Source organism: Crocodylus siamensis, chromosome 6 (genome assembly GCF_052110815.1).
Source record: "Crocodylus siamensis isolate JL-2025a chromosome 6, ASM5211081v1, whole genome shotgun sequence".
In the NCBI taxonomy this organism is placed as follows: domain Eukaryota; kingdom Metazoa; phylum Chordata; order Crocodylia; family Crocodylidae; genus Crocodylus; species Crocodylus siamensis.
In genome coordinates, this window is record NC_143400.1 from 72,286,344 (window position 1) to 72,301,731 (window position 15,388).

The 15,388-nt window shown below is 40.3% G+C and overlaps 1 protein-coding gene across 4 annotated transcripts; it reads left to right on the forward strand.

The window, feature by feature from the left end:
* The first annotated feature begins 1,060 nt into the window (after positions 1-1,060).
* Positions 1,061-13,899, forward strand: P2RY1 (purinergic receptor P2Y1). 4 transcript variants are annotated; one of them, XR_016443147.1, is made up of 3 exons: positions 1,375-1,501; positions 2,783-4,130; positions 7,033-13,899. XR_016443147.1 is itself a non-coding variant. In XM_090053450.1 (2 exons), exon 2 carries the CDS (start codon positions 2,853-2,855, stop codon positions 3,942-3,944), a length of 1,092 nt encoding a protein of 363 aa, XP_089909576.1. In that variant the 5' UTR covers positions 1,061-1,141; positions 2,783-2,852; the 3' UTR covers positions 3,945-13,899. The 4 variants fall into 4 exon arrangements, 3 of the variants coding, with proteins under 3 accessions (XP_089909576.1, XP_089909575.1, XP_089909577.1); XM_090053450.1 differs by lacking the exon at positions 1,375-1,501 and adding an exon at positions 1,061-1,141 and having other exon boundaries at positions 2,783-13,899; XM_090053449.1 differs by having other exon boundaries at positions 2,783-13,899.
* The last annotated feature ends 1,489 nt before the right edge of the window (positions 13,900-15,388 follow it).

Consider the following 15,388-nt stretch of genomic DNA (forward strand, 5'->3'; position numbering starts at 1 on the left):
GTTTTTCATTAGTATTTTAAAGACTAGAGGGCACTAGGGAACAATTTTTGTAAGTACAGACTTTGACTTAATGATAAGCATTTTATAAATGTTGTCTTAATTTTATCCCAAATAAGACATCTTGAAGTAGTCAGTCCGTAGCTACTGAATTGTGGTGAAAGGAGGAAGAAAAACAACAAATGTACAAAAGGATTAGGTTTTATCCTGTAGAAATAAAAGAAGTTTCTTTAAAAATGTATTTTCCATAATTTGCCCCAAGGAGTGCGGAGTTTCAGATTCCTGTCTGTATTCATTTGTGTATTCCTCAAGGCATAGAATATTTTGTTGATTTCCCATGTAAGCTTTCCCAATAAATTAGTCATGTAATTTGGATGGACTTTCAAGATTGAAAAAAAAAATCACACATAAATAATGCATGAAGTAGTAACAGTCCTAAACCATGGTTGCAATTCAAATGAGCGCAAGTGACTGTAGCGAGTACAGTGTCCCATGCTACAGCAAGAAGCCGGATGGCTCCAACCAGCAAATTATTTTGTGAAGGAACAAAACAATTGTGCAATTGCTTTAGCAAGATACGATGTAAGTAGCAACAACTGTAAGAGAGCTAACTTGGAAAGCAATGCAAAATCCACTTCTAAGAGTGCTTACTCTACAGTTTTGTTTACAACCAGTAACACTGACTTGTTTTATTTATTTCTGGGTGGGGGGATTTCCAATCCAGACCGATGTATCCAGAGGTTAGTTGAAACCCAAACAAAATAACGAAACTTTTATAAAGGTGCTCTAAGAGAAACCTGGGAGCCGTCACACGTCGCCCATGTGACAAGCAGCCATCTGAACCCATCCTGCGGATGCTACTTGGGACAAACCAGCCACGAAGAAAATAACAGGGGCTGAAGTGAATTCTAGGACTCGCAAGGAACCCCCCTCCCCAACAAATCTAGGACTTTTTCTTTTTTAATCAACGTGGAAGGGGCCATTAAGGCGGGGGGGGGGAGGGGAGGGCTCCCGCCCCCGTCCCCGTGAGGGTTTTCTTCGCATCTGCCTGCAGAAGGGGAGGGGGTTGTGTCTGCTTGCTCCAGTCACTCTGAAGGCAGCGTGTGCGCGGGAGCGGAGCGGGAGCGGAGCCTGCCCGAGCTAGGTACGTACAGGTGTCCGCCCGGCTGCGAGCGGGGTCCAGCAGGACACGAGGCGGGGCCGCTGCCCGGCGCGCTCGGGCTCTGCCCCGGGGCACGTCCGCCCGCTCCTGCCAGCTGCCCCCGGCTCCCGCCCCGCGGCCGGGGCGTGCGGCGCGGGGATTGGGCGAGGGCTGCGGGGGTGGCCGCGGCTCCCCCGCCCCGCTCCGCTGCCGCCTCCTGCCGCGCTCCCCGCGCAGTTCGTGGGAAGCGCTCGCTGAGGCGCGGCGGGATCTGCTTGCGGCGGCGGCCGGGCCGAGGGCATATGCCGCCCGGGTCGCGCCGGACGGGGCGGCGGAGGCAGGAGGCTGAGCGGCCTCGCCGAGGTAGGAGCGTGCCCCGGAAAGTTGCGCGCGGGGGCAGCCCCGGCCGGGCTGAGGCACCCGGCGCCGCCCCGGGGACTCGCAGGGCCCGCGCGGCTCGTGCAGCGCGGCCGCGGCCGGGCAGGTGGCGTCGCTGCCGCCGGACAGGGCGCCCCGCCGGCCGGGCTCGAGGGGGCGGCGCTCAGCAGCGCCTTCCCGGCCGCTTCGCCCCGGCCGCCGCCTGTCTGCTCGCTTCCCGCGTTGCTTTCCCCCCTCCCGGGCCGCCTTGACGCCCCCGCCCCCGCCCCTCAGCCCTCATTCTGAGGCGCGGCTCAAAGGGGCTTCCAGCGCCCACGGGGCAGGCGTCTCTCCGAGCAAGTCGCTCAGCCCCCGCGCAGGCCACCTCTGAGCAGGGGGAGCAGAGCGGGCCCAGGTCCTCGTGCCCCGGTGGGGCGGGCAGGGACCCAGCTGCCCCAGAGGTTGTGGGGAAAGAGACCTAGGAGCAGTGTAAGTGGCCAAGGAGATGTTTGGGAGAGAGGAAGAAACCTTGGAGGAGCTCAGATGTTACAGAAAGGGGCAATATGAATAGCTGTCAGCTGAGGGAGGCCAGGTACCAGGAAATCTGGTTCTGCCTCTGCCATTAGCCTCCATTCTTTCCCTCCTGTATCTCCATTAGCCTCCCTCTGAAACTCCCAATCCCTTCTGTCCCCATCCCACCTCCATTCTCTCTCTTTCCATTCATCCCCTGTTCCTATATGTCCATCTTGTGGCCCCTAACATGTTGTCTTCACATCTTGAATCCAAGTTCCTTTCAGCTTCTCTTCCCTCCCCTGTTTCTACTCCCCTTCAGCCCCTAATTTCCATTCCAGCATCTTCCCTTCAGCCAGTCTGATGCTTACCTGCCACTTCTCTCTTTCCCTCATCACAGCCTGTTGCTAGGATCCAGCAAGGGGATCCTTGAGGGAGGACATGGATTGTCAGCCTGGCGCTCTGCACAGCCCTGGTCCTACAGTAGCTCCCGGCAGCAGGGAAAAAGACAAAAATCTACAGGCCGTTGTAATGTGGGGTAGAAGGGTATATGTCAGAGTCATGTCAAATGGGCAGCAGTTGGCAGATTCGAATATTTAATAGAAGAAGTTCAAGCCCTGCACTGAACTAAGCTGGATAGAGGATAAAAATAATTGAATAATTGAAGTGCAACACTAAACAAGTGGGCGTGGATTCTTAAGCTACAAATAATCTTTGTTTTTGCTTTTATTCAATATCAAGTTCCGACTGGGTCTGTCTTTGCCTTTTTTGTTTTAGATGCTTTCTTGTCCTCCCAGAGACGCTTGCTGCTTCACCCTTGGACCTATCTGACTTTAGTAGAGAGACCATGACTGAAGTCCTTTTCTCAGCTGTTTTGAATGGGACTGAAGCCAACTTGCTGTCCAGCAGTGGCTGGTCTCTGGGAAATGCCACTAGCAAATGTTCCCTCACAAAAACTGGCTTCCAGTTCTATTACCTGCCCACCGTCTACATCCTAGTCTTTATCACCGGGTTCCTGGGCAATAGTGTGGCAATCTGGATGTTTGTCTTCCACATGAGGCCTTGGAGTGGCATCTCAGTTTACATGTTCAACCTGGCATTAGCTGACTTCTTGTATGTGCTGACTCTCCCTGCCCTGATTTTTTATTACTTTAATAAAACTGACTGGATCTTTGGAGATATCATGTGCAAACTGCAAAGGTTCATCTTCCATGTGAACCTCTATGGTAGTATTCTTTTTCTGACATGCATCAGTGTGCATAGATACACAGGAGTGGTGCATCCTTTGAAATCACTGGGGCGGCTGAAAAAGAAGAATGCTGTTTATATCAGTACCCTGGTCTGGGTCATTGTTGTGGCTGTGATCTCTCCAATATTCTTCTTTTCTGGAACTGGGTTAAGGAGAAACAAAACCATTACATGTTATGACACTACTGCTGACGATTACCTGAGAAGTTACTTCATTTACAGTATGTGCACCACTGTGTTCATGTTCTGCATCCCATTCATATTGATTCTTGGTTGCTATGGGCTAATAGTGAAAGCTTTGATTTACAAGGATTTGGACAATTCTCCTCTTAGGAGAAAATCAATTTACCTGGTTATTATCGTGTTGACAGTCTTTGCTGTATCTTATCTTCCCTTCCATGTGATGAAAACCTTGAATCTAAGAGCAAGGCTAGATTTTCAGACTCCTCAAATGTGTGCCTTCAATGACAAGGTTTATGCCACATACCAAGTGACAAGAGGTCTGGCTAGTCTCAACAGCTGTGTAGATCCTATTCTCTACTTTTTGGCAGGTGATACCTTCAGAAGAAGGCTGTCAAGGGCAACTCGAAAAGCATCTAGAAGAAGTGAACTGAATGTGCAATCAAAAAGCGAGGAAATGACTCTCAATATTTTAGCAGAATATAAACAGAATGGAGACACAAGCTTGTGAATGAAAAAGATTTGCAAACAGAAGCACAGTCCACCTGGTTTTAACACAGTAGGACACCACACTGTCATGAGTGTTTGGGAAAATCTACCAAGCTTGCTTTTGTAAAAAAAAACCCAAAAAACAAAAAGCAAACAAACAAACAAAAAAACAAACTCATTTTCTGAGCCTAGGGAAAACTTAAGCAAAGTAAGTGAAAAAAAATCTTAATGGGGGAAAAAAACCTTTAGGTTTCAGTTTTTATGTTTTTTATGCTTGCAATATTTTATCTTGTCTTTCTGATTGGTGTCAGATACAGTAAAACAAAGTAAACCCCTAAGGGGAAAAATAGCATTAAAAGTGTTACTGTTTTATTTATTAATTCTCCTTGCCCAGAAAAGCTTTTTCCTTAACTAGTCACAGATTTTAAAAAAATGAAATAAACTTATATGGGTTCAGTCCATTCATCCTAACAGTTGTTTAAGCTAAAATTGTGATACAGTAATCTAATTTTGAATGCAGTCTTTTGATTTCTGTACCTTCTACTTTTGGATAGTATAGAAAGAATTTGGTATCTCAATAGCACCATGTATGATTGAATGAGGATTACTGAAGGTATATTGCATGTACAAATTATTATTATTATACATGAAACCTGTTGGTGAAATCCTGACCCACCAGAACTCAAACTGGCTTAAAGCAAGAATTGCAACCCAGGTTTTAAAACATGTAGATATACAGGCTTCTAGCTAGTTTTCTGTGCAAACTCCTGCTTAACACACCATTGTAGTCAAAATTATGTTTAGATGCCAGCATTGAAAAGTGAGCAGGTGATCCTCTACTCAGTAGTTTAGCGCTTAATGCCATGTTTGTTCTCATTCCTTGCTACTGTTCTCAATGAGAAGACCACAGAATGGGTTGGAATGGCAGAACTGGGCACTTTGCAAACTTGATTGACAGTTGTTCTTGAGAGTGATAAATTTTAACCAGCATCCGACTACAGACCTGACATTTGGCATCTAATGCTGAAAGTTTGTATCAATTTCCGCATAGAAATACATGTTATTGAAAATGTCTGTGCTTTTATCTGGGCAAAGGCTACAACTATTTGAATGATCTTAATCTTAATTTGGTATCAACAATCTTCTGAGATAACGTAAGAGCTGATTCCCTTGTAAAATCTTTTAAAAATGGGCTAAAGAACAATATTTTTGTAATCAGAAAAATATATAAAGAACTTCATCTCTCTCTTTTTTGCTGTGAATAAAGTATTATTGTAGTAACAAGATGCCAAAATACGCTACAGATAATTTCACAGTGGAAGTGAGTCTGAGCCACCCCCTATAATTTATTTAATCCAAATGTAGAAAGAGGTTGCCTAAAATCAGGAAAAACAATACAGAATCCTATTAGTGGAAAAGAGCAGTCTTATAATGAACTGAGAACAGAACAAATCTGTGTGGAATAAAACTTAATTTATTTATCAAATATATTGTTTTGATATGTGTTTCAAAATATATGCTAGAAAACTGTATGAAAGATCTGGAATTATAAATTTAGTGTATAAAATGCAGTGTTATATAATCTCGTAAATGGTTTTAACAAACCCTTATCCCCTCAAATTTTATATTTTGGATAGAAACATACTATTTACATCTTGACTATTAATTTTGAAAGATTGAATATAAGCAGAAAAAAATAGCTTGAGGTACTTCTTGACTACATTGCGAAGCAGCTTGAATTTATAAACATAAAGCTACTTAATCTGCAAACAATATTTATTTATTTATTGGAAGACTAAGTACAAATGTAAAGTATTGTCTAATACATTTTAAATGTTTTTCATATTTTTCAGAATTGGGCATTAATGGAAAAAAATTAATGAAATGTTCACATTGTTGTAATACTGTATACTATAACTGAACAGTTTTTACAATAAACTCTGTTTCACCCCACTAAACATTTTAGACTACCATTCACTGTTGACATGTAGCCTGTGTATAAACTGCTGCTTAGCAAGCATTCTATCTTACAATAATGATAAAAATATGTTAAAATTTATAAATTTAAGACCTACAGCAAAATAAACAAACACCTTCCAAAAAAGCCCTAAACTGACACCAAGGCCAGTGCTTTGTGACAAACTATTGTAGGATGCATAGGTCTTGGTTCCCACTTACACTAAATCCCATTTATGCTGCCAAAGAATGAGAATCTGGCCCACAGTATGTTGTATGAAACATTATGTACTTATCTGAGACTGTACTTAACTGAGACATGCACTGCTTGGCATAGCAGATGGTTTAAAGACAAAATGTTGGAATAGATTTTCAGCCTGTTCTCTCAATGTTTTGTTCTTACATGTTTAAATCCATGTTACTTTCCAAAGTTTTGTGGTCTATTTTTCTTTCTTCTTTCAATCAGGAAATAAGATATTTCACTCATTTTTGTTTGAAAAAGTTCCTATATGCCTAGACACTCAGTAGAGAGTAAAGCCTTGAATTCAGGTAAGTCTATTTAGATACACTTTTAAGGAGGATAACCTACCCAACCTAAAGCCTTATGTTAAAATGTGTATCACTAACATGCTAAAATGATTGTTTATTCATTTATGTACATTAGGCCTAAAACAATTAAGAGTGAGAATAAAGTTCTACAGACATAATTGTACCATTTGCATTTATGGAGTGAAGGCCAGTGCAAAACTGTATAACTCCCTGGACAAAATCTACTCTTCCTGAATGAGAGATTGCTGTGCTTCTGTTTCTTCATGGGTATACAGTATTCTCCTGTAATGCACCATTCCCAATAGCAAGGAATGATCTAGTACCCATTTGGAAGGTTTCCAATAACTAACCCATTTTCTGAGCCAAGGGGAAACTTCAGCACATCAAAGTACAAAAAGAAGTAATGACAAAAAGATCAGTGCAAATCTTGCTTCTGTGCATTTTTGAGGGAAAGGTACGCAGTTTTAGTCCACTTGTCTGTAATCGCCTTCCATTTTAGAAATAACCTGCACAAGCAACAGATATCATTCACAGATAAGCTTCCATGTTGCAGTGAGAAAAGACATTAAATACATTTCCCTTAAAATATATTTTCTTTTTTTCAGGTCCTACCACATCCAGAACTACCATCCTGCTCCGATGTGACTCCCTGATGTGCACATATTGAGATGTCACAGTTACCACTAAACCCAGCTGGAACATGGAGCTGATCCACACAATCTCATGTTAAGTCCCTTCTTTTTTTTCTAAAACATTGCTGTATTTGGCATATACTCTATATCGTAGAGTAGGTAGATCGATGGCAAGATCATGCAGAAAAGACTTCTTAACTCCATTCTCCAGCATGGTTACTTTGTATCTGCAACATCACAGCACAGTGTATATTGGGCCATCACATCGAAGAGGAAGCTGGTCAACTATGGCAATTACAGACCATAAATAATAGGTTTTCCTAGAACAGTGTTTCTTAACCTTTTTAGACTCGAGGCATCCCTTGGAAAGTACTCGGTCTTAGCTTTTTCTCGATTTCTTGACCATGGAAAAATGATAAAGCAGTTCTTCTGTTGCAAAGAACTTAGACTACAACAGGCCAGAATGGCTTTGACACTGTAGGTACATATTTGAAATCTCTGGGTTTACCTGGCGAATCATGTAGGTATTTATATCCCACAACACCCTTAAATGGATCTCATGGCACCCCAGGATGTCACAACACCCTGGTTGAGAATCACTGTCTCGGAAAGTATGTTAAATCCCCTCTTAACTTACCCCTGGAGGTATATTGGCAATATATATTTTGTGCTAAAAATGATCACCCTGACTAGTCTTGAGGCCAAAGATGCCTGCATTTATTCACAGAACAAGCATGGTATAGGCGATAGAAGGGTAAACTTCCCCTAAATCACCTCAGCATTGTTTCTCATTCCTGGCCAAAAGGGACCACCTTTAGGTAGGTAAGAAGAACTCGGTCTGTTCTAATCAGTCTTTGACTTTGCTGAAGCTTCCAACTATGATGACATTTAGCAACAATGATGATAATTCCTTTTGTGGTCAAGTTCAATGGTAACTGAATCTAGGCAGTCATTTCATCATAAAAAGACCACCTTCCAGTACTGACTTTACTAAACTTGAACCAGCAAGTTAAGTGATTGCTCTGTGTTTTATGGTTAATTCCTTGGGCTTATTTTTTTGCTTTCCATCTTTGCTGGTCATCTTCAAAACATAAATTAGTTATTGAGGGAACCTTTACAACCCTTGGGGTAAATGCTTTTAACAAACTGGATACCTGACCTACTAAGCAGAGCTACAGAGATCCATAAAGAAGCAAATGGCTATTCATAGCATACAATTTGCATTCAGCTCCATTGAGCTAAATTTTTCTCATTTATGCCCATGCATTTCCAGGAAGAGTAATATTTAATGCAAAATGAAACATCCATGGAATCCAGTTACTGCACATAGGCTACAGGCACTATTGGCTGGGTATCTTGGCTGTTTAAATTATGTTTTGCTTTTATATGATCAGTTTTGAGTCAAGTTTATGTACTACAGCAAAAGCTCTGTTATCTGGCACCCATGGGGAATGGGCTATTTCACCTGCTGTTTCCCCATCTATGGAGAAGTGATGGTATAGGACATAGGAGAGAGCATAAATCCTGGTATATTTTACTGGAATCTAAGTACATAATGCTATATAAAATGGCAGTTATTTTTATGTACCCATCTCCCACTCCCAAAATGTAGTCTCAAGAAAATAACATTCCTTTGGGTATGAGGAGGGAGGATGGGGGAAAGCATGTTTCAAATTCTTCATTCTTCTGGGATTTTTTTTGCCCCATGTTACTTTTATCCCCTAATAATGTATACAGCTTTCTGTCTGTGACAAGGGCATATTGTCTAAAAATATAATTTAATACATACTATTCCTAGCCTAAGTATTAAAATGCCCAATTTCTGCCTGGAGTCAAGTTTTGTGAGAGAGAAATGCACCATTTTGCTAAATGTTGCCTGAAGTTCTCTCTCAGTCTAGGCATTTCTTCCATGCTTATGAGTTCCTGTGTTTCCACAATTTCTAGTAATGGCTACAGAAGTTACAGCACTAATGATACATAATGGTTTACGTGTTCAGTACATCATTATACAGACATCATTGCCCCTCTGAGTTAGGTAAATTATCCCTATGTATACACGAAGAAGCTGACAGAGAGGTAAAGCAAATTGCCTAGGGCCAAACATTTAATCGGCAACTGAGATGGGATTGGAACTCAGGAGAGTGACTCTCAACCTATTTATATAAACTATGCTGCTTTTGTGCACGTAATTCAGTAAGAATCTTGCATGTGTATCTGAGGGAAGAATTTGCCCTTCACATGAAAGCTATTCTAAAAATACTAAGAAAAACTACAGTACAGCTGTTAACTAGCAACATTTTGCTGCTCATATGTTTATAGTATTATTTTTAATTCCAGATGTTTTAGACACTATTGAAAATTTGATTGCTTCATCTGCATCTGTTACAGAATATTATGTCTGGGGTGTAATTGTATTTCATCATAATTTCAAACTAATATGACGGAATAAAACTTGTGATTCATAGGCTATTTTTTGTGAATTTGGACTATATTGTGTCTCATGTGAGTATGTGAAAATGTTTATTTTTCTGTTGTTCTATGTGATTTGCTATTGTTGAGTAAATCCAATTTATTTGTGATTAACAGTGCCATTTAATTTTATTTGCCAACAGAGCAGTGTTACTTGATATTTAAGCTTCTCAGGTTTCGTAGTTAGTTTAAACCAGTAGTAGCTGAAAAAAACCAGAATTGTATATAACTCTTATGAATAAAAAAGATGTCCATTTTTTATGAAACACTGTTGTTTGCATGCAGTTTTTGGTGTAAGGCATGGCTACTGAAGCTGTAACTATTTTTAGTGACAACAGAACTGCAGTGCAACCGCCAGAGTTACTGGCATTGTATCTAGCAACTTAAGACTGAACAAGACCCAATAAAATCATGAAACATTGTTTTGCTGGTTTCTATATTATTATGATAAATTAAATTCTCAGGTTAAGACAGCAGCCTTGTCTCTGTTCGCACTTGACAAAATCATTAATTAAAGGTTTTCAGAAATAGAGAAGTTCTGACAGTTCTTGAGGGACTAGTCTGACCCACTGAGGTTTAAGACAAGGGATGAAGAGGGAAAACAGGTTTCAAACATCATTATGCATGATCTTTCATTCTAATATCGTATTCAACAGAGCATTTAATAGTCAACAGGGGTCTGATCTACTTCCTAATACTGATCTTTATAGAGGGTAAAAGACTGCTGAGAGTACATGTGAATAGCTGAGATCAGATTCTGCCCCAATCTTGAATATATACTTCATGCATACTCTATACCTCCTCTAAGAACCTTTTTATAAGCTGCTTTTTTTCAAATACCACAAAGTTTGTTTTGATGATTCTCACTCTTAATTTTCCCTAACCTTTTCCCTTTCTGCTTCAGGTATTCATTTCTCCCGCTATTGTGGATCCTCAACAACATTTATCTGACATACTATAACACCCCTCCGCCCCAGTATATTTAGATCAAAGACTAAAATGTATTTACATTGCTTTTTCTTTTTATGCATGCTTGTTGCATGCTGATTCTGCTTAAAGATCGATTCCATATTGCCTTTTAGGTAGCTTACAATTTAAAAAATGAAGTAAATTTTTTCAAAAATTGTAAAAAGATCCTGAATACATTTAAAAAGGTATTTCTGGTCTGATAATATCATAAAATTGAATTTTGTATTATCCAATAATTTTCCAATTTGTATTATCCAGTCATTTTCTTCAGTGAGAGCCCTACCTTGAACTTGGTTAAGGTTTGTCAAACCAGAGAGATTTTGAATAAAACCTATGACCCCAGCTGACTTCCTGCCCTTCGGGCGGGGAGCTGGACTCGATGATCTTCTGAGGTCCCTTCCAGCCCTAATGTCTATGAAATCTATGAAAACATTTTAATGAACTAACATTTTTCAACAAATCTGTTCTGTTGGAAAATTTTTGACCCGCTTTAATCTACACAAGGAACTTTAATAAGTGCAGTAGTACTACAAAATAAATTGAGACTACTCACATGAATTACTTGTTTGAAGGATTGATAGATCCTTGGTCACCAGATGGTAGTTATTGATATAAATTTACGTGCATAGATGACTCTAAACCAAGGGTGTATGTTTGACAACTTTGATCTAAACCCAAAGTTCTGATCCAAACAAGAATTTGTAGAGGGTTGGAATTGGAACCACAGTGGGCACATCTACACATTCAATTAATGTGACACAATAAAATCAGGAGCTGTTTGTGCTGGAGTAAACTGTTCCCTGGTGCAGTGTCTGCACATGCACCTGATTCAGCAGCAGTTTGAACTGGGGCAGAACAGCCCTGGGCTGACAGCAGGCTTGGAAGGTTAGTCCTGGACTTCAGGTGTTGGAGGGACTGGCTGGGGCACGAGAATGCCCAGTGTGCAGAGCCGTGCAACAGGCAGCTCCTGCCCTGTAGCACCCTCATGCCCCAACCAGCCCTTGTCACCATCTACAGGTCCATTTCGTCACACTTACTCTGCCGTAAAATAGTACTGTCTCCAACTAAGTCAATTCTGCAGGAAAGCATACATGTTGATCAAAATACTGTGGTACCAGACAACTGTAGTTACATTTAAGCTGTTAACTTTAAACAAAAATTTGGTACAGCTTAACTGGAAATGTATATGACTATTTAAAATTAATTTGCTGGTATTTAATAGAATATTTAGCCACTTGAAGTGAAAAAGGTCTCAACTCTTCTTTTTTCTCTCCAGCATCTTTAAAGTATTACTAATCAAGTACTTGATTTAGATTCAAATAAAATTGGAACATTTCAGAGCAAGATAAACACCTAAAATTGAGTAAGAATTATTCATTGAGATGAATAATTTTTATTATTGTGTCCTAGAATTAGGCTGTAAATCTGAAAAGAGCTTCTCTGTGGAAGTTTTGGAGCCACAATGTTTGATTTTTTTTTTTTTTTTTTACTGTTGGTCTTGAACTCTGTTGCAGGTTGCCTGTGGTCTGCATCAGGGACACATGATATTGTACCTTTCCAATCGTTTTGTTTCATCTCACTTCAAATCAGCTTATCTTCTTATCTCTATTTCATATTTCTTATTACTTCTCCAAAAATATGGCATCTTAACCTTTTTTACAGTGAATTGATTCTATAAGCAACAAAAACTATTTGTTTACTCTTCAGAAGCTTTCTTCCTTCTTTGAAACTTTTTAATTAACTATTCTCTACTACCTTATAATATCTTTTATTTGTATTGGAGTAAAGCCTAGACTTTTTAATCAACTTACATCCTTATTACAACAGGCACTCAAGAATAAAAGAAAGTCTCTGCTCTAAAGAACATGCATTTTTCTTTAAGACAGCACAAACACAGTAGGTGAAAAACACAAGCAGAAGGTGAATGGTGTGAGGGTTGACAAGTGCATAATGTGCTTTTTGGACTAAAAATACTTGTCTTTTGTAGAAATTCAGTATGATTTTGTTAGTGGAGAAAGTAGATTATAAAATGTAGTATCTACTAAATGAAATAAACTGTTTAACATTAATTCTTTTACTTACCACAGTAAAACCAGTAAGGCATTAAAATGCCCATTATTTTCTTAGATATTAGAATCATTCTAAGCTAAGTAAGGGACCAGAATACTTGCATGATGGGACACTCACAATTTTTATAAATCATAAAATACAATAGAAATATGACATGCCTATCTGTTCTGCTGAACAATGTAACAGGACTTTCCCACATGTTCTGGCTGCCTATTGAACTATGAATATTAATAAAAAGAATTTACTTTTCTGGAAAGACCATCTAGAACTAAATTTCACTTTTAATTTGTTTATGTGTTTGAAACTTTTTGATACAGATGCCTTAATATTGTAGCCCATGCAACTAAAGGCTGAAATAATTTTATTGTTTTTTAATTCATGACCAGAAGAGACCATTTTAAAAACGTGTAAGAAAGATTGGTACTTGGCAGGTTGAGCTAATAGCTTCAATTTTCCAGTTTCTCGGTGCTTTTATATATTGTAAAATAAACATATTAAAATACGTATTAAGATAGTAAATTCTATTTGAAGACAAGTAACTGTTAAGAAGGCTGTGTTTGCTATGCACTTTTTGATGTAAGAATATTGCAGAATTATAATGGGGTCAGAGAAGGGTGATGAGAATTATTAGAAACATGGAATAACTTTTTATGTTTAAATTTGAATGCAAACTAAAATCCTGGAAATAAAATTATTTTAAAAGATTGTTTCAAGTCCCCATAAAAGTCATTAGGATTGAAATACAACCAACTCACTAGCAACTATAGAATTTGCAGCACAGAAGTATTATGGTATTTCTCCTCAGGGATTTGGAGACACGTTGTTATAGCCACAATGTACAGAGCTATGAGTATTCAGTTGCTACAAGCCCCCCATTTGCAGGTTAGGGCACTCTTCTTGGACCCAAAGGCTAGAGTACCATATATAGACACCCTACATCAGGGGTCATAAACATACAGCCTATTGGCTGAATCCAATTTATGGAGCCCCACTATCTGGGCCCTGAACTGCCCCTACATCTGAAAGAACCACAAGGGGCGCGGTGTGGAACTGGTTGATGGTCTGGATTGGGCCCACAGAATGCCTCCTCTTTCCCCCTTCCACAGCATGTCTGATCCAGCAGCTGCTCCAGCTGGTCTGGGTCCTATGCTGTATCTGGCATGGATCTTGGAGTGGCCTAGACAGGAACTGGCCTAGACAGGACCTGTGAGTCTAGTTGAGGGTGTGGATCCCAGACTGGCCAGAGCTGGTGGTGTGCTACCCATGGTGCCTGCCCTAGCAGGCCTGGGCTGTGTGTGGTACCTGCTCCAAGATGTGGGCTGCAAATCACACCTACCCTGGTGGCTCCTGGACTGTGCCTCACATGCAGCCTGCTCTAGCCAGTCTAGGATCCATGCTGCACATGGTGCCTATGAGTGCCACATGCAGTGTGGGTCCCAGACCAGCTGGAGCAGGCACCAGGTGTGGCGTAGTTCCCAGAGCAGTCACCCTGTGTAGCACTGTCTTTCTGGGGCAGATTGCAAGGGTCCCAGACCAGGTGAAGAAAAATGAGGGGGTCCATCTGGCCCATGATCTAGCCTGCATCACTTACCTGGCCTGTGGGGCCAGATGAGTTTGACACCCCTACCCTACATCCTCCCTAGTTTCCATAGAGTTTTTGCACTTACTCATATGTACCCTGTATATACTTCTTCTATGATAAGAGTGTGTTACATGTTTAATGGTTACATAGAGAATTTTAAAACAACAACAATACAAATAAAACATAACCTTCTCTATTTAGGTGCTAAAACCTATTACAGTTAATTCCTAATCTTATAGTCCTTTATTTCAACAAAATGTTGCCAGCAATGACTCCAATTTTGAGCCTTTAAGGTCAATGCCATCATAAGTCCCCAGGTCTGTGAGATGGTCAGGGTTCTCAGTTTCTACTGAATCAATGAAAATCGAAAGTCTAAGGCTAGGTGTAATATATTTATATATATGTGGCAGGAGCCTAGGATGAGGTTCTAGAGAGGAACTCCAGGCTGAAATAAACAGAGAGAGAGGAGAGATGAATAAAAAACAACACTTTTTCTCAGAATTCCTCATGGGGTGTTAGAAGAAAGTGACTCTTACTGTGATTTTTTTTTCATTGTCACATGAGAGTGGGTACTTTGTATCTTGTAGCAGATGCTTATCCCCCTCACCAGATTGGACTTCTTGGTGCTAATGATCAGTTCTGGCAGAGGAAACATACAGCATCAAACCCTGCTCTGAAAAAGCTTAGATTTTAGTTCACCTTTATGTGTGACATTTGCAAAACCACATGTATTTTTAGCTATTCTTTAAAAGAAGTTCTTGTCAACTAAATAGCAGTCCCACTCTTTGCCTGGGCTGAATTTTTTAACTTACATTATCAAGAACCATATAAATAGCAACAGATAGAAAAGAAGATGAGCAAATAAGGATATGTACACAACAAAATGTAGGGTTAACTTGATGTTATTCTAGACCAGAGCAAGGCACACAAGTTGTTTTTATCCTGAATATATTACTTTCTATTATCCACATCAAAACTACCCACATTATGCTTATTTCACAAGCATGGCTCCACTGAGCTATGCAAAGCAAAGCTATCCTAGGAATCTGTCTGAGGACTGTATATCTGTATGGGCAGGAAAGAAAAGGGAAACCAGAAGTCAGGAGCAAGGAACTGTGGGATTCCCCCTCTACTTAAAGCAGACCTCCTCTGCTTCAGGTCTGCTGCATTGGAGTACATTCCAAGCACTTTTCTAAAGGTGAGGGCATGGAAACAACCAGGGGTAGTGTTGACCTCACA

Coding starts and splice junctions, on each gene's coding strand:
- P2RY1 (XM_090053450.1), top strand. CDS start 2,853: ATGACTGAAGTCCTTTTCTCAGCTGTTTTGAATGGGACTGAAGCCAAC.